At 37.4% G+C, this 19,433-nt stretch overlaps 1 protein-coding gene across 2 annotated transcripts in view; it reads right to left on the bottom strand.

Annotated features, from left to right (window-relative positions):
* Nucleotides 1–19,433, bottom strand: part of LOC107723599 (protein Smaug homolog 1-like) — a 43,878-nt gene that overhangs the window by 14,473 nt on the left and 9,972 nt on the right. The window contains exons 5-12 of one of the 2 annotated variants that reach the window (XM_016532312.1): nt 17,479–17,494; nt 8,640–9,080; nt 4,785–5,039; nt 4,503–4,612; nt 3,115–3,201; nt 2,212–2,443; nt 1,840–1,925; nt 894–1,006 (exon numbers count right to left, since the gene is read on the bottom strand). In XM_016532312.1, the coding sequence (XP_016387798.1) occupies nt 894–1,006; nt 1,840–1,925; nt 2,212–2,443; nt 3,115–3,201; nt 4,503–4,612; nt 4,785–5,039; nt 8,640–9,080; nt 17,479–17,494 (1,340 nt within the window). Of the gene's footprint in view, nt 1–893; nt 1,007–1,839; nt 1,926–2,211; nt 2,444–3,114; nt 3,202–4,502; nt 4,613–4,784; nt 5,040–8,639; nt 9,081–17,478; nt 17,495–19,433 lie in introns of those variants that run through there. The other variant, XM_016532303.1, reaches the window with a different exon arrangement.

Genomic DNA, 19,433 nt, shown 5'->3' with positions numbered 1-19,433 from the left:
TTTGTGTGGAAGAATGGGCCAAAATCACACCTGAGCAATGCATGCGACTAGTTTCTCCATACAGGAGGCGTCTTGAAGCTGTCATTACCAACAAAGGTTTTGTACTAAGTATTAAATAAATTTCAGTAGTTCTACACACACACACACACACACACACACACACACACACACAGTATATTCTTTTCAAAGAAATTTACTCATATAATGTTTTCTTTAAAAAAAAAAAAGAGTTGACAGCCCTAGTATCTATTAAAAAAACTGAGAACAAACTCATGTTTTTGGTATGATTTTGGCAGCAGTAAAAAAACAAGAGTCTGTGTAGGAGGGCCTTTTTGTATTGACTTTGACAATGGGGGACTTTAAAGTTAAAAAGTTTGAGAACCATTGATGTAGAAGTCCATAATGCCTCATACTGTGGCATAAAATAGGAGATTCTTGTTGAGTATCATATGCTCTATTTTCGGGCCGTGATGTAATCCAGTAGGGAGTGACGGCAAACTGTGACTCATGGTCCTAAACACATCTGTGTGGTCTGTGGTTTTTGATCATCATTAAAGTATTAGTCCAATAAATAAAAACACAGATGGCAATAATTCTGACCTAAATCAATCAACGTGTCTGACAGAGTAAACCTCAAAATGACTGTTCTTGGCTAATGTCTGTTCTCAGTTCACTGCATGACGTAATTCAGTAAAACTTAAGCAACAAACCTGGTTTGGTCGGGAAACACTGCTTTGCTAATCAGATGGCAGCTGTCATAGTGAATAACTTCCACTGAATTTTATTTAATCATTTAGAAATATGAAGAATAATGTACAGTCAAATGTTCTAAACAGAATAAGGAGGTTAAATTGTGCTTTGGTTCTAACCATGACCTCCAAAATCCACTTTACCTTCTTCTCTGTCCTGTTAGGTCCAGGAGAGTTTTCCGTGAAATTGACCGGAACTGCACCTGCACCTGCTGCTTCCAAGACAACAACCTCTTCTTCTGTGTCTCTGTGAAGGACTGCGAGAGGTGGGAGACATCACAGCAGTGAGAGACTCAGGATTTCCATTCCAGCTCAACATACTTCACACCTCATAACTGATCACTCCAGAACTGTGCCTAATGGGACTATGTCTGCTTATTCTTAAATTTAGTATGTAATTTGTTCAGAAGTTTCAATAATAAGGATAATACAAACCAGAAAAGGGAACTGTATGCTCGCCATCTGCTGACCTCAACAGTCTCACATGAAAAACTAAAACACTTTTTGTACTTTGATTTGGATAAAAGCACCTAACAAATGCCTTAAACGTCACAAAATCAAATTAGTGTTTAGGGAATTTAAGTCTAATTTCTCAGAGACACTCTTGAAAATCTGGAGTCTTCCTGATAAGATGATGATAGTATTTATTAATATTTTTAATTATATTTTATTTTTATATTATCAGTTTTTATTTATTTATTTATTTATTTTTCTTGTGCTTTCATTTTTAATATTTCCATTTAGTTTTATTTTATTTTTATTTATGCTTTAGTTTTAGTAAATTTAATGTTTCGACTTAAAACTTATGACAGTTGGCTGCCAAGGCAACATTTCTAATTTTCATTTAAGTTATTTCAGCTTTACTTTAATTACCGTTTTAGTTTTGGTTAACAATAACAACACTGGTTCACTAAACATTTTACTTCTATTATTTGACACTTTTCTGAGTGGAACAGGATATTCAACAAGTAAGGACATGATTGTATCCAATGGGAATTATAAAAAGCGGATCAATTTTTCTCAATAAGACCAAGAACTTTCATGTATTAAGAAATTAATTAAAGGATACTTCAAGTTGATGAACACTCACCTCATGGATTAGGCACTTATCAATAAGCTGTAGGTAGGAACTAATGTTCTCCTCATCCGACCCTGAGACGAGGAGCTGTGTGCAAACTGTCACAAAAACAGAAAGAAAGAGTTAAAGTCACATATTTATGAAAAAAAAAAAAACTTCTTACACAATGCCAAACTATATTAGTTCAGTATGACTTTGAATCTCGTATAGTTATGGAAAACTCAGCAAGAGCTAAGGGAAGTAAATTACATGATCTCTGTCTGACATCTTCTGACCCATTTTTCTGTCCGTTAGATAAAGTTGTTTGGAAATGGAAAGTGGTGACCTAAACATTCCTAAAAGCCTCAAATGATTCTTAGATGACGAGAAGAACTACGTATGAACCTTTGCCCATGACGCGAGTGAACTGAGCAGGGATGTCTCCCTCGGCTATGAACGTGGAGCTGCCCTCCGTCTCTCCTCCACCCAGGTGGGAAGTGGCGATGCTGCTCTTCCTCTCAGCGCTCAGCAGGTGGTGCTGTGAAGACTCCTCTGTGCTGCAGGCTTTAATGGGCGTCTGGATGATCTGGTGGAGCTCCTGCAAAGGAGCACGTAGATTCCCTCCCTCCAAAATGTCCTGAAAGAGAGAGAGATGACAAATGAATGGATGCGAGCGTAGCTGTTATATTCAAGGTTGCAGTGCGGCCTTATTTTGGACGCTTCCATAAATTCAATACGGGCAACTGTCGGGTGTCGGGATATTTCAGACATGTAATGAGGCGGAAAATGACATGTGAGGACAAAATAAAGGTCTACCAAAAATACGAGCATGTTTGTTTCCCCGTCGCACGGTGCGACTCTTAACAGGGCCGACACATGCGGGACATTAAAACTTTAAATGGATTCAGCTACCAGGAGGAGGTGTCTGATTTCTGATGCTACAAATGCATGGAGATGGAAAGCTTGATGAAAAGGTTGCTCTGAAATTAGACATCTGGCTCCTTCCTGTCTCTTGTTGTTTCAAATACTGTGTCCTTGAATTAAATAGATGACATTTAATAATTAACACACATACAAATTGCATGTGAAAATGATAATGGCAGAGGTTTGGGATTCAGAGTTGGTGTGGCACTGCAGTTAAAGATCAAGGCTGGAAGCGGAAAGGTTGAAGGTTCAAACCCAAATCTGAAACGGTGAAAAAAGTATCCACAGTATGAATGACTGCAAATGTAAAGTTTAATAGGACTGTTCACAAAAACAAAGACTATGGGTTGAAATAAACTGAGATGGGGAAAGAGAGTCTCTGACCTTCTCCAAACAGCGTAGCATGTTTTGTCTGTCTTTCAGCTTCTGAATACTGATGATGATCTTGTGCCGTGCCCCTTTGGTGACTTGCTATATCAGAGAAAAACAAGATTTAAAACAAAATCTGACATGCTGTATGACATAACAACAGATCTCATACTATGCAAAGCTGCTACAATATATAAAATGTAAATATCTATATATGTACATACATGATGGAGACACTATACGATTCCCCTACAATAATAGCCACATTTCACACATAAAAACACACAAATTGCCACAAAATTAACTTTTCCAATGAGGCCCTGTATGTATTTTTCCACAAGTAATGGCCACCAAAATTACATGTCATTTGTCAGAAATTACCTGTAGCAGTGTCAAAAATACAGCAGGCTACACCTAGTTGTATGCACAAATTATTTGGAGCTAAATGTTGTTAGCAAACTAGCTAAATCAAGACATTGTAATTGATTTTCAACCCCTGCATCACATAAATAGCTAGAAGAGCCATTGAGTAACTGAGTCTTTTGATTGGCTCAAACTCTCACAAGCATGTCTGTATCTTGTACATGCTTGAACCTCTCTGGTAATATTACTTGCTTTAATCATTTTTACACTGGAGATTTGCACAACTGATTTCCTTCATTAGTATTTTTGACTGAGCTTTGCCAAGACATGCAGAGAAAAAACACAAAATGATTTAACTAAAACGAGTGAGCAAATTAATAATTATGGTTACACATTAAGGTGTCCTTGTTACAGTGTAATTATATATTTAAGTACAGAGTAATATTAATTAACTACATAGCATGTAATTACGTGCATGTAATTATGCATAATTTATTGTTCTTATAATAGTAAGTACATGTAACATGTTAACAAGGACACTGTAAAATAAAGTGTTACCTAGTGTGTTACCTATTATGTTTTATTAATTCATACTCTCGTTTTCATTAAATCTCTACCATGATTTACTAATTAGTTTCCTTGTTTTAATTAAATTAAATCATAGCTGCAATTTACCTAAAATTAGGGAGCAAAGGAATAAGTCATGGGAACAAATTCTTAATTTTTGGCTAATATGTCTTTTCAAACTGATTAAAAATGGGGTGTCAATGGGGTGAGTAATATAAATGTAATACAAAAGGGAATGAATGTTTTATGTGCAAATGTTTTTTTCACAAACACCTCAAATTTTTATTGATTTCTCTAAATACATGACGCATTATCTTATATCAGCTTGTAAAAACATCTTGAAAAATATCTTATAGTAAATGTAAACTCTTATTTTACATGTGTTTAATTATCTATACTGGAATACAAGACAAAACTATTGAGTAAGAAAGTCATTTTTGCAGCCTAGCAATGAAAAGTATCAAAACACCAACCTGAGCTTCCAGCTGCTGCTCCGTCAGTGACAGCATCTCATCATAGGTCATGGTGGAGAAGAGTCCAGCGTACTTATGGAGACGCAGACTCTTCAGCCATGCCGGCACATCTGAGAGTGACATCACATTGTTTCAGATGAAAAGCAATGCAGGATCAATTTTCTTGTAAGCGACCTAGTTTTTAAAGCCCTGGCTCATCGTGACTAATTAGACCAATTAATTATTTTCAAGATCTGTTTAGCTGTCATAAAAATAGTCTACATAAACACTTCTGTGGCTCACCCCTCATCCCGCTGCCCTCCTCATGGAATGTACTTCGGACAGCAGCGTGTTCCTCCAGGTGCTCGCTGCCTCCGCTGCCCGAGGACGCCACGCTGCTCTGAGGAGAGATGGGGGCGTGGTCGGGGGCCGGCCCGCGGGGACGCAGGTCCTCCTGGGAGAGCCATCCGTGCCCCAGAGGCTGGTTAGATCCGCCGCTCATCGGAGGGGTCAGAGACACCGAACGCCGCAGAGGACTGTGCTGTCCACCCGACAGAACTGCGAGAAAAGAGACATGCGGCGTGAGATCGGGCCACAGGGATCCTCATAAACACAAACAAGTCAGGACTGTTATATTTATACAAAAGCTTTAAATTTACAAGCTACGATTAGTAGCTCTGTTGTCACTAAGCAGACATAAGGGTGAACTTTTTAAAACATACTATTTTCTGTCTAGTCAGTGTGGACAATCAGGGGGTCGAGTAGTAGAGGGGTGGTCACGCTAGACTTTAAGCATGTGAAATTATTTTGGACTGCAATGAATATGAGCAACAGGTTATGATTTCAAATTCCAGGGCTATTTTGAATAATAAATAATAATATATTCAAAATGTTATATCATTTAACATAATTGCCAAATGATGAGATCACTTTAATATTGAATTTCCACTCAAAATAGGTATTTTCAAAATGATATAATAAATGATCTGTGGAGTATTTTGAGCTGAAACTTCACAGAAACATTCTGGGGACACCAGAGACTTATATTACATATTGTAAAAAGGGACATAATATGTCTCCTTTAAAATATTTTTATTTTATATTATTTTAGACATATATTTGTTTATATTACTGTTATTTTAGTATTATTTATAAACTATTATACTGTTTAGGCTAATGTTTTGAATTGACTTTTATTTTTATATTTTCATTTTAATTTTGTCAGGTTAATTTGTTTTATTCGTTTTTTTTTTTTATATTTGTATTTAGTTTTCATTTACATTTATTTCAGTTATAGTTTTACTAATTTTAGAACTTCAGATTGAGTTTATTTTATTTTAGTTAACAGATTTTCATAAGAGTTTTAGATTTAGTTACACTGGTTTACACAAACTTTTTAATAACAATCTTTTTATAGACGCATAAAACTATATATTATATCAATATACTAAATAAAAAAGTAGTTATTTATTTTATTCATTCAGCTATTTGGACAAACCTAATGTGCAACTTTAACATGTTGTCATATGAAAACGCAGTCAGTAACAAATTTATAAGCTGCGTGTTTTTTGGCTCACTGACTAGAACAGACTCATTTGTTTGGAATCTGATCTGACTACGCTTTTTGATTAAATAAAAAGAACCGACTCATAAGAGTCATTTGTTCGTGAATCAGACTACACTACTAAAGCTGCACAGTAAGTTTTTGATTCACTACAAGGAACACTAAAAACAACCACTCAAGAGTCTGAATGATTTAGAACCAGTTCTGAATAAAAGTTCCTGGTTCCAAGCAAATTCTACATTATCAATACTAGTTCATCTTCTCAAATTAGGGTATACATACATTATATATATATATATATATATATGAACTGTACCCCAGACCCTCATTTTCAAGCAGTGTGGTTGGAATTTTTTATAACTTTCATGGCAAACATCTGAGACTAGTCTGACTAACAGCTTCTGTAGCTCTAAACTGCTTTAGCCAGCACAACCAACACAAGTTTATTTGTTTCCACTACGGGAGGAAAACCTGGCAAACCAAACAAGCTGCGAGTCTTTTCCATTGCACCTAATAAACAGGTGAGCCTGTCTTCCTCTTCTGGAACATTCGACCCCGTCACGGATGAGGGGAAAGAGGAAACAAACAGAGAATGAGATGGAGAAGATACGTTATGGGCCGTGTGGAGAGCGTTCTCTCCTCCTATATGCGGCTGTAAATGTTTGGACTATGTATAGGTCTTCGCGGGCTAGTTTAAAATAGGTGCCCAGCTAACATTACAAGTTCCAGTCCCTAAATATTAGCCATTTTCCCTAAATACAAACCCCCACAAAGGATACCTTACAAGGGAAGAGCTGGGATGGTATGTGGTGCTTAGTTGGGGAGGTGAGAGGGTGTTTGTGTGGGTAAAGAAAGAAGGACACAGGATGCTGTTCTAATTCAATTTACAAATGTTCATTGGTGAGTATGTGGAAAAAATTTCAAAGATGGTCTTATATATTATTAGATTTTATTCTCCTCTGTCAAGGAGACAAATATGTTTTTTTATTGTCTTATCAATCATGATTAAAGGTTTGTTGTAAAGAAGTAAATTTACACCTGTATCACTTTGTTGATCTGATACCATGAATGGACCAAAATTACAATGAACTGAATCCTTCATTATAAAGTATTATATTAATATATTTACATTATTAATTAATGAATTAAACAAAAACATATATAAATAAAGAAGCTAGCGCCAATTTCACCATCCACCTGATTCCCTACATGAACCAAAAATAACTGACTGAAGCCATCATTATAAAATGTAATGTATGCATATTATAATTTATAGTATTTTATTTGGATAAATTAATTCATTATTTAAAAATGATGTATACCATCTACTCTTATTTTAAATAGAAGACATTTAATACATTAATTCATCAGTGATTACAATCCACTATATCCATGCTTTTCTCACAGGCTTTGAGAAAGAAATAGCTGGAAAATTATTGCTATTGATGAGATAATTTAACTACAAAACAATTGAATTTTTTATTGTTAAAATAATGTACTTTTTTATTGTTTACACCAGTGATGTTTTAGTATTGTTTATATACTATTAAAGTTTACTTTTTACTAATTTTGTCATGTGCTTTAGCCATTTTTTATTAGTTTAATTTGTATTTTGTTTTAATTAGTAGTTTTAATTAAATAACAGTTTTACAAAGGAAATGCAATGTCAGTGGAGTATTTGGTTGCACTGATTATTCTGTTAAATATAAATAGCAATAGTGTAGGCCATGTTGTTCATTTTTAGCATGTTGGAAGGTAGTTTTTTGGGCATTAAAATGAAAAAATGTTTTGTTTTGTTTTTGGTAAATGCCCAAATGAGTCAGAATTGAATCAAATACAAATTGCAATTAAATACAAATGAAAGCTTGTGAATCTGAATCAAACTGAATTCAGGAAATCTGTATCAATATGCAGCCTTAGTTTACATGAAACAGAGGGTTACCCTAAACCATTTAACACAATAAGTCAAACGGAACAGCAGCATTTGTCCAGTGGACAGATAAGATAATATTTTTAAAGCCTACATCCTGAGGCTGCTGGAGGTGAGCTGTGAAACCAGTCCTTTGTGCTGTTAAGTACTCTTAAGTAGTCAAAAATAAAGAGGATCTGGTGGAGCAGTGCTTTAAATGTGCCCTTATTTATATCCTCAGCTGTCTCCTTCATCAGAAAAAAAGACCCTTGCATTCTTAGCTGGAAATATCGTGCTCTGACCACAGATATGTTCAATCTGAATATCTTTGTTACGCCCACAGCACAGCAGTGCTGCAAATACATGTTTTTTCCTTTCATTTCGTGGGCTATCGTACTTCTGAATGCTCCTACATCTGAGAGATAAACTTCAAGTCATTAGTACAACATCTGAACTGTCCAGGAGGATATGAGTGAGAATTTGAGAGGGTCACAATAATATCAATGTTGAAAGATTTGACATCTTGCTAGTCTGGATCTGCAGCTGTTTTAATCGCACTTGCCAAAGATGAAATAGACAAAATAGCAGCTAGCTTATATGAAACACCTGTGGTTATGGACAGACTAAGCAATGGGAGACAGACGGCATCCCACGTTAAGCCGAAAGTGAAGAATAGCCCACTCACTTGTGTTGGTCCCACAGCCTGTACCTACAGCATTGATAGTGGAGGGCACAGAGGATGATGGGTACAGTGAGAGGTGCCCATTTTCGCAGCCCTGTTGCTGCTGATGCTGCCAACTTCCCAGCCCAGAGTCCCTCGAGCCCTGCCAGCCGTTGAGACGGTCTTCCGACCCGTAGCGCTGGTGGTGGGGATAGAGGTGTGGAGGCTGCCCGTGGTGGGATGAAGGCGCGCGCTCAAGGGAGTCTCCGGCTCCTCGGGCGGCCGCCCGCTCCTCCAGGTGGTTGAGCCAGAGGGCGAGGTTCCCCCGGTCCTCAAGGGAGGTTGCGGGGTGGATGAGGGCGTAGGACAGAAGCTGCCTGCTTTCCTCTAAGTGCCGGCCATGTTCGATGGTGTGGCCCAAGATCTTCGGCAGAGAGACAGAGGGGGGCGGGATCGGGAAAGGTCCTCGAGCCGGGATTCGATCTCGGGAAGCCTGTAGCACAAATGCACTATTTGTCGGCGCGCTACGGCTATCAGCGCCGACAATTCATTCAGAAATTAAATTTTTTTTAATAAGCTTGACACTGAATCATTAATGATTTTTATGTACTGTTTTGGAAACAGACTAAGAAAATAATGGCATGATGTAATTAAAACACATTGAGCTGACTGATAATTGATAATGCAAATAATTGTTCATAATATAATTCCTTACGTAGAAATTAGATTTGTCTTCTTATTGAAGGTCCAGCAAAACATGCCCACTTACACTACCGTTCACAATTTTGGGGTCTATTTTATATATATATATATATACACACACACACTTTATATATGAAATGTTATTACACTGGAATGAAACAGTTGACTGTCTTTATCAGTGAGTCAATGAATCACTTAATCAACTGATTCGTTCAAAACAGATTCGTTCAGAAACAAAACAAGTGACTGGTTGAATTGGTTATTTTGATGTAATTTTTACATATAAAGTCAGAAATGTCAGAAATGGTAAGAGTAGTATGCTAGTATGCTACTTCAAATTCAGTCACTGCCTTTAAAAACAAGTCACTGAATCATGCGTAAAACAGATTTGTTCAAAAACACATTCAAAACACAAAGTTTTTTATGAATGAGTCACTGAATCATTTATTCAACTGATTCGTTACTCAATGTAAATTCTTGCTTACTGATTAGGCTATATGAGATGTTACATATGAAGCAAATAATCCTGTGTTATGAATGGAACACAATTATCCTTTTACATCAACAGACATTAAACAAACAGAAACACAGACAGACATGCTGTTCACCAGACAGAGATGGGTGGTTAAACCCAAGCAGTGCACATTAGAGACCATTCAGCCGTCCATACGCAGACAGATGTTTTCCCCTTTTAATTAGATGAACTTTGAGTCACTTTTAATGAGAGACCGAACATAAACCCCCTGCAGGCCGCTGTAACAGCATCAGTGCCCCTCTTGACCTGGATACATGCCTCAATAACACTCAACCCCCCATCGTATGCCACCAGATGCTCCATTAACACTAGGGACACAATTGGCGGCTGATAAAAACACACGCACAGTCATACAAACAGTCATGCACACGCCCACGTCTGCATGGGAGGAGATGTGTTTGTCAGACACATGATTCTCTCGTGCTAAAAATAGGACGGCCACAACACCGACTCCAAACACCAGTGGACTGGCGATAACACCCTATTTATATGAGACCACCAGAGACTGCATCAGCTGAACCACACACCCTGTGCTGACACACTGCACACAGTAAGGTCAGCGAAAGACAAGGGATCAGAGGCTGCTTTTGTGACCTCGCTTTCACCTTTGCTCCTTTACAAAAAATACTGATATATCAGATAGTAATTCCATGTTACAGTTGCAAATTTAAGGGGGTCTGAATACTTTCCGTACCCACTGTACATTAAGCATATAAAATGTTAAAAATATATATATTCATAGTTTTTTGAATTCAATATGTAGTTATATATATATATATATATACATACATACACAATGATATTTTTATATGTAATTAAAATATGAAAAATGCATTAAAATATATAAAATATGAATATACAAAATTATAATGAAAGAATGTGTGTATGTGTGTGTTTATATATAAATTAAATATTAATAATTATGAAGCATACTATTTATTAAATTATTATACAATATTAAAAATGTATAATGTGTATAATACATTTTTTATATAAAAATAATTACATACACACACATAAATATATATAAATGAAATTAATTATGAAGTATAATATTTAGTTAGTTAAATTATTATTAAATATTAAAAATGTGGCTCAAGACAGGATTTTACATTCTCAAAACTGGAAATAAATACAGACAAAGACCATGATGCAGCATGTTTGTTTGTGGGTACGTTATGTTGTAACAGGCAGTTACGTCATCGGCTCTCAGGCCAGTTAAATTTGTGGAGGTTTGCCACAGTACCAACTCTGGCACAAGCACCGTTTTGGTGGAAACGGGGTTTGATCGTCTGCCTCTGTCTGCCTCGAAGGTCCTGACCTTCTGACTCCTACACAGACAGAGTTGCCCTCGGTCAGCTGAATTAATTACCCAGAGGCTGTACGCATGCAGCCTCAGCTCATCCGCCTCCTCAGTTCCTTTTCACACACAATCACCAAATGTTACGTCTGCTGTAGAAATTAGAGAATGAGGCCGACAGTTCTAATTCTGGCTTGGCAAGCGCTTTGTGCTGAGAGTTCGTCTGTGCTCGATCGTACACTTTCTTCCTCTCTTCCTTCGAGCCAGTGATATTTATGGCTGCTAATCCTGTTCAACGTTGGAAATAGCAGCGCAGGCTAAATATCCATTGAGCTCAGCTGGACAGACAACAAAGTGGGAAACACCTGCCTCTGTCAGTAGACACAGCAGTCACTGTGGCTCCGAGTCAACTGTGCATGTGTCTATTGTTCGGTACGGATGATGATGAGCTCTCGCTCTCAAACGCAGGAAGCTCGTCACGTGCCACATGTGAACCCATTCAAGACTGACCCCGAAGCGTTTTCTCTATCTAATCTTCACTGTGTTAGATGAAAGCCCAGACGAGCTTTCAACCTGTGCAAATGAGCTCCGCCGCTTCCATCCTGAACCAAATGCACCATAGTGCAAAAACAGGTTTGGCCTGATCCTGAAAAAAGAAACATTCCAGTATTTTGATTTAGCTGTGATAATCTCTGAACAACAACCGCAAAAATATGTCGACTATGTCGAACGATTCCTCCGTAATTACAATAATGAATAGCCTAGTCATTGTATTTTTCTTTTGATATGATGGATTATGATTGTTTTGCTAAAGAGTGCTAAAATTTCACCTCATCAGCAGTCAGTGAGGAAACTCTGAGGCCTCAAGACTCTGGCCCCAAAAACCTGCTCCATTTATGCCCTCCAGACAAGACAACATTGGGCAGGAAGTGCCATTGTAACCTGACGACCGTAACAGCTGTAAAAGATGTGCTGGAATGGAGTGGAAATTTAGTCTACCTGTGGAAGTCCAAGGGGTTGTGTGTATTTCACCACTTTTAATTAACTTTTTGATTTCACTAGTTCATTTCTGTGCTGTGACAAATGAATTATTCAACTACTCGAGAATTTCCAAAGTAGTAGATTTATCAAATTTGATTAATTTAGATTTTTTTTTATCATGTTCACTGCAGCAAAACAATTTTATCCTTAAATACATGACTTAAAAATAATAAATTACTTAAAAATTTATTTATTTGTATCTGCTTGTCACATTCTGGCAAATATGATAAACCAATAATTATTTTTGTTGCTGATGAACTGGCCTATATTTAAAAAAAAAACTCATTCATTTAAATGCTACAACTGAAATTAGGTATCACAACATTATAATGTAACAGTATTTTGAGATTACATTATTAAATTAATTACAGGCATTACAAGATTATGTTAAGCAGTGTTATTAAATGATTTGTGTTTTTAAAGATTATCTTTTAGTGAGCGATAGATGATGGCAAAGGTAATTTAGATAAAGGAAGTGAGCATGCATGTGCAAATATCCAATGTCAACTGATTTCGACACCCTTATTTGGGCACACCTTATTGAATATGTATTTGCAGGCGTTTCCCATTCAGACGCAAAATTTAAGGGAGAAGAGTATTAAAATGAATCACGCAACGCGATTTACTAATGTTTGCGCTCGTCAAATTACTGGTATTTGCACCATTATTTAACGCCCCAAAAAATGTCTTGTTTAACGCCCATGTCTTAAAGCAGGCGGTAATATGCGCTGATCTTGGTAGATTGCGCTGGTCATTATGGAAATGATGTGGCTGCGTCTGTGTTCTTTAATGTGCGCATTGTTAGTAAATCACCTGCAGAATTTTCCCTTCCATCAGCGCTTTTATGGAATTGCGCTCTAACGCTAATTTGCCCAGTTTAGTAAATCTGGCCACAAAAGGTATCTTGTTTCAACTGCGGAAAGACATCAATACACACCATTTTTCAAGTTTAAGTCCACTGACGTTAATCTACTCTCGTGTCTGGTTTGTTTGTCGGACAAAAATGGCAGATTCTGTGTTGTGATTGGTCAGATTGCCTGTCAATCAAACTCCCTGCCAAGGGTCAATTGATAGAAATTAAAATTTTAGTAAAAGAAAAGATCAAGTTAAAGCTGAGATTTTTAAAAAATAGTATGGGGGGGCAACTTTTGATCAAGTCCCAAGTAAAATTCAGTAAGTTCCCAGAAAAACTGAGCCTAAAAATCAGGCTTCTCGGATTTTCTTTCCTCAAGGAAACTTTGGGGACAACCTCTGGCATGAAATGCCATTGTAACTCGACGACTGTAACGTCTGTAAAAGCCTCGCTGGAATGGAACATAAATTTAGTCTACCTGTGGATGTTCCAGGGGTTATGTGTGTGTTCGAGTGGCGCAGAATGTCACAGCCGGAGCTATTCCTGGAATGTGAGCCTCAAGTCTGCGGATTTGAGCGCAGAGAGCTCTATTTAAGGAAATGTCTGGGCCCCTGTGCTACTTGAACCCCATCCTCATTCACTGATCATTATTTTCCTATTCGAAATAAATCTTTATTTCCGTAGCTGGAGGAGAGAGAGCAGAGATTCCTTTGCGGAGGTTATATAATTGCACAAAAATAAGGGCCGATCCGTGAAAAAAGGTCCCATTTAGGGCAAGTGGAAGAAACACATCCTCATACTTAAATACAAACCCACTCCTGCTCCATGACTGTCTGGAGAGAGGGAGCTGAGCGAACTGGTGGGAGGGGGAAAATCTCAGCCTGACCTCTTAAAAGCACAATCAGCACTTTTGAACAAAGTCCTGCATTGTGGCACCATGATGCAGCTGCCTGCGCTATGCATTTACCAGCTGCAGAATAACGCATACTAAACAGTAGTTGCAAAGAGACATGACACCAGCCTCACCAGAGAGACACACTCAAGACAGAAAAGCAAACAGAATTGTTGGGTATGTGAAGAGCGAGTGTGTCTTCTGACGCATTGTTCTGAGCTGCAGTCAAGCGTGCACTGACAGCTCACCCCTCGTATGGCGTGAGCTATAGAACCGGTCTGACGGCGTGGGAGACCATGAAACCATGAGCATGAGGCTGTGGAGAGGAGAAATTAATACTTTTGTTCTGCAAATATGCATTAGATTAATCAAAAGTGACAGCAAGGACGTTAATAAAGTAACAAAAGATTTCAAGTTTCAACTTTTGAACTTTCTGTTCATCAAAGCATCCTGAAAAAAGTCATGGTTTCCACAAAACTATTAAGCAGCACAACTGTTTTCAACATTGATAATGGTGAGAAATGTTTCTTGAGCACTACATCAACATATTATAATGATTTCTGAAGGATCATGTGACATTGAAGATTGAAGTATTGACGCTGAAAATTTAGCTTTGCCATCACAGGTATAAATTACATTTTAAAACGTATTAAAATAGAAAACATATTTTAAACTGTAAAAAATTGTATTTTACTGTATTGTGATCAAAGTCTTGGTAAGCATTAGAGACTTCTTTTAAAAACATACAAAAATCATACCATCCCTGAACTTTTGAACAGTAGTATATATACCACAATATACATTTTTATGGAAAAGTAATTTTAAAAAAGTAATTATTGTAGCAATAGAAGTAATAATAGCTATGACAATTTCCAAAATACTTTCACAATATATATATATATATATATTAGGGTTGGGCCGATAGACGATGCCATCGTACATCGCCGATGGCTGACAGACATCACGATGTTAAGCTGACATCGTGACTTTCTCTCGCAATTATATCGTTGGGTAAGTATAGGCGACTGTATATAAATTGCAGGCATCAGGAAGCCGCTATTGAAACCGCTTTCGATTGCGCGCGCTCATTTTACTTTCACTTTCATTTTCACTTTTGAGATTCGCATCACAAGGACTCTATACTATGGAGCGGCAGTACTTACCAAACATTTTACAAGATTAGATGTTTGTCAGTGGTGCTCAGGACCGCCCCGCCGATGTTTCACTGTAGACATCGTCCGATGCCAATTTGGTAGACATCGCCCAACCCTAATATATATATATATTTGTTTTTTTATTGAATAGCCATGTTCATTGCAATAAAAATCTATTCTTAAATAAATAAATTAAATACTTGTTTTATCTTTAATCTTTATTTGCTAGATATATTTTGATAAAAGCAATGAGTCTTTTCTTTTTAACTGACAAATTTCTACAGGTATATCTGGGAATATTGAAAATAATAATTGGGATGTTTTACAATCGTTTTTATCTGACTAAAAGCAGGACTGAAAGTTAATTCAAAGTAGTTCACAGGAAAGTCTTATTCAGCAAACTTCAAGACACAAGCATTTAACGAACACTAAAAAGCACCATGCATGAATATTGCATGCAATCAACATAAAGAAAGTTAAAACCACTGCTGTCTTAGCTAATCAAACCAATCTTTAGTTAAGCACAACAGTATAGAGAAGACCACAAAATAAACACAGGCTCCTTCAACAGCAGCAGAGATGCCGTAAGGAAAGCGACGTTACTCAGTAAGGAGAAAGGGTGATACATCTTATGCCTTTCAAGTACCTGCATGTCATCCATTCCTTTTCGCTGATATGAGCATATTTTGCCATTCATTAAGATGAGAAACAGGTGATGAGTAAGTTATCACCCAGACTCAAATGCTGATGTCATCCAAGCTCAGCATTTTTCTAAGACACCTTAAAGTAAACATCGGCGCCAGGGTTTCAACAACTTTACTTGAGTGGGAAACAAATAGCAGTAAAAATGTAAAGTGTGTCTGAGAGGGCACTTCTCCTTCTCTTGAAACTCTTTCAGCTGAATTTTGACGGCATAATATTCAAGGGCTTCTGTATACAACAAAAGATTAAAGGGGTCATATGATGCTGCTAAAAAGAACATTATTTTGTGTATTTGGTGTAATGAAATGTGTTTATGCGGTTTAAGGGGCGTGTTAGAACGAGCCGTTTTAGGTAGGCGTGGCTGACTCTTAACTTTTATAAAGAATATCTCTTTGGATTTGAGACTTTAGTCTTTGCAACTTTACAGATCTTCTTTATGCACCAAGAGCTTGTAACACTCCAAAGAGAAAGGAAAAATTTAATTAGCATCATATGACCCCTTTAATATATGATGTTTTGAAATATTTAATTTTAAAAAAGCAAATAAAAATATGTCTATTTTTGCCATTTAATTGACAAAGAAAGAAGATGGAGACCATCAGCTGATGGATGGTCAAGGTCGGGTCAAATGTATTTATGAATATTTAACAATTAATTGAGGTTGGTCAAGAGGAACAGGATGAAATAATCTATAGTGGTTCAACGGATCACAAATCTCACGGTTCGGATCACATTACGGTTTTTGACCCACGGATCGGATCATTTTTCGGATCAGCATGAAAAGAAAAATATTTCAATTTAACTTGCTTTCCATTTATTACTTAAAGTGAAGTACTTCTTTGATACCACAGCAAATACTGCTAGATTAACTAAGAAAGTTTAAACATGATTAAAGAGACAAGAGAACAGCCAGTAAAAATAAGAACAAATTCACAAATTACATGCATAGATAAATACAACAGAATATGTTACAAATAAAATAAGGTTGGTAGTATTCAAATACATAAATGTAATAATTAGGGAAAATAACACTGCACAGTGTTCACTGTATAAATTAAATATAGATTTTTATCACAGCTGTTTTGTTGTTTGATGATCATTAATGACAGCAGCAGTATTTATAGGCCGCTGTCCCTTTAAGACCTGATGCACGGATCCGATATAATGATACACATCACATCTGATTTCTTTCTCAGCTGTTTTCATTCACTTGAGATATAACTGACTGCGTTTACCTGAATGATTTTCGAGATGGGTATTTTGTCATAATTTTATGTGTAGGTGTCTGTTCAGAGGATTCAGAGGAGGATTCAGTTCGGTGTTTGCGCGCCATCTGAAACGCGTGTGAGCGGCTGTGCGCGTAGAGAACAGCGCGCGAGTAACGAATCGAGTTTCCTTTCGCCTTTTCTCTCTGGAATTGTTAAAAATTCGCTTGCTTGTGTAAATACGAACAAATAAACTTATAATCTATTATGGTTAAATTTTGCAATTAATCCGCAGATCACATGCGTGCCGAACCGTGGGGCTTGGTCCGTACGGATCACGGATCAACTACGATCCGTTTAACCACTAATCTATAGGCTATAAAAAGTGTATATTTCAGTATACTGATTATAAATTAAACATGTTATATTATGAACAACAATGTTTCAATATTTATTTAGGTTATAAGAGGAGTTTAAACTGTGTATCATGATCAACTGACACCACTAGGACTTCATAAAGACTCAAACGTATTTCAATTAAATCTAAAATCATTTTATTACTTACAACAAATGAAAAAAAAAATCTATTACTGCCATAATTTGTAAACTGAGCATCACTTCACCTAAAAATGAAAATTCATCAATTACTCAGTTACTTTTTGGAATTAACTTAAAGTGGAAATTCTTTTAAAGTTTCATTAAAAATATCTAACATTTATATTTTTAAGATGAACAAAAGACTTGTGGCTCTGAAACATCATGAGAGGGTGAGAAATTAATAACTTTTTCATTTCTGAATTTTCATTACTAACAACAAGCCTTGAAATCACTACAGCCAAAAAAAGACTTGCTGAACAAGAAGAGGGTCTTCGGGTCTGGAGATTGGGAGAGATAAAGCAAGTGCAGGTATTGCCAAGAAGACAACTCTGTAAGGGGAAAAACACCCCAAAAGAACAATGTAAGACGATATTGGTGATTTTGTCCACTTATCACAGGTAACTTCCTCCTAGCACAACCTGTGGTTACATCTCACCCAAGGATTCAGTGGGACAACTAGTGAATAATGGTTAAATTTTACCTGCAGGGCTTGAACAACAACTCAGCTGAGACCTTAAAACCACCGATATTCATCATACTGGGAGTATTATTGACTCCTAACAGGCTAGTAGCCTTGCAGTGCAGGAGAACTTAAATGGAAACTGCCCTTGTACCCTTTATGTTCTACATATCACATGATGGACTGAACATCAGTTCACACAAAGTTCTCCAAATGTTCTGCAAGTCCTACCTATTAATGTCACCACTGGCCAGTCGTTGTACTCAAGTGCTGTTACTGTAAAATGGCCACGCCAACAGAGAAGACAAGGAAAAGCCTTTCAGACTGGCTCCACTCATCTGATGCTTTCAGAAAGGGCTGACACAGTAAAAAAGTAGAGTTTTTATTAAGAGCAAAAAGGAATATATTTGGCAGGTTCTCCATGGCTGTCCCTGGGGTTGTGCATGAGTTCACGGAACACAGAGAGGGCCAGAAATAAACTGTTTGCTCATGCGTGGGTGCGATGTAACAGTTCGACACCCAAACCAGAAACAAGCACTCTTTCTGTTCCAAACAGCTCAGTGACGTTTCTATGAAAGGCAGAAGAGGGAAAAAACAAACCGGCTGGACAGGACAAGGGTCTGGACACTGTGTGTCTCAAGGCCAGTGGATGAAAGCAGTGAACTCTACACTGCAGTGAAGCACACAAACCTCATAATCAGACTTACATCATTCAAAATGGAAATTGACTTCCTAATGTAGCCTAATTACCGGCCCAGTTCTACGGGGGTGCTAAGCCCCATCAAACGAAAGCAAGAGCACCCTCAGATGCAGCTGTAAAATAGGGTACTGGCAAAACAGATTCGCCAAATGCTCTGGTGCATATTTGTGTTTGCACTCAGGAGAGCATCAAAGGTTTCTATTTACAATGTGTTTTTGCAGTGTTGAGCAATGCAGCCAATCCCAGATATAGGCCTATCTGTTGATTTCTTGAATGCAATGGCCAGTCAGGTGTTTAAGAATCCACTCATAGCCCAAAACACAAGTGTTCTCTCATTATAACAAAGTGTACACTAGGCATGGGACAATAACCGGTTTCAAGGTATACCACGGTTTGGAAAAGTCACGGTTTCAAAACCACTAAAATTTTCCGTTATACCGTTCCTGCGGTATGCACAGTTTTTTTTTACGTGTCGTCAAAGACGGAAAGTACAGGACTCCCTCAGTTGTGTGCAGCGAAGAGCGTAGCGAGTCACACGACCCCTCCCCCTCCGGTTGGTGCGAGCGGAGTCACCTGTGTGTAGCATAGAGGTCTGCAAGCCCGAGTCCATTCGGGCCGGGCTCGGGCCATTTTTTGTTTTTACAGATCGGGCTCGGGTTGGACTCGGGCTAATTTAG

The sequence above is a fragment of the Sinocyclocheilus rhinocerous genome, unplaced genomic scaffold (assembly GCF_001515625.1).
Source record: "Sinocyclocheilus rhinocerous isolate Xijiao unplaced genomic scaffold, SAMN03320098_v1.1 scaffold283, whole genome shotgun sequence".
Lineage (NCBI taxonomy): Eukaryota > Metazoa > Chordata > Actinopteri > Cypriniformes > Cyprinidae > Sinocyclocheilus > Sinocyclocheilus rhinocerous.
Note: the sequence above shows the minus strand (reverse complement) of the source record. Positions and strands in the feature narration are given on the sequence as shown.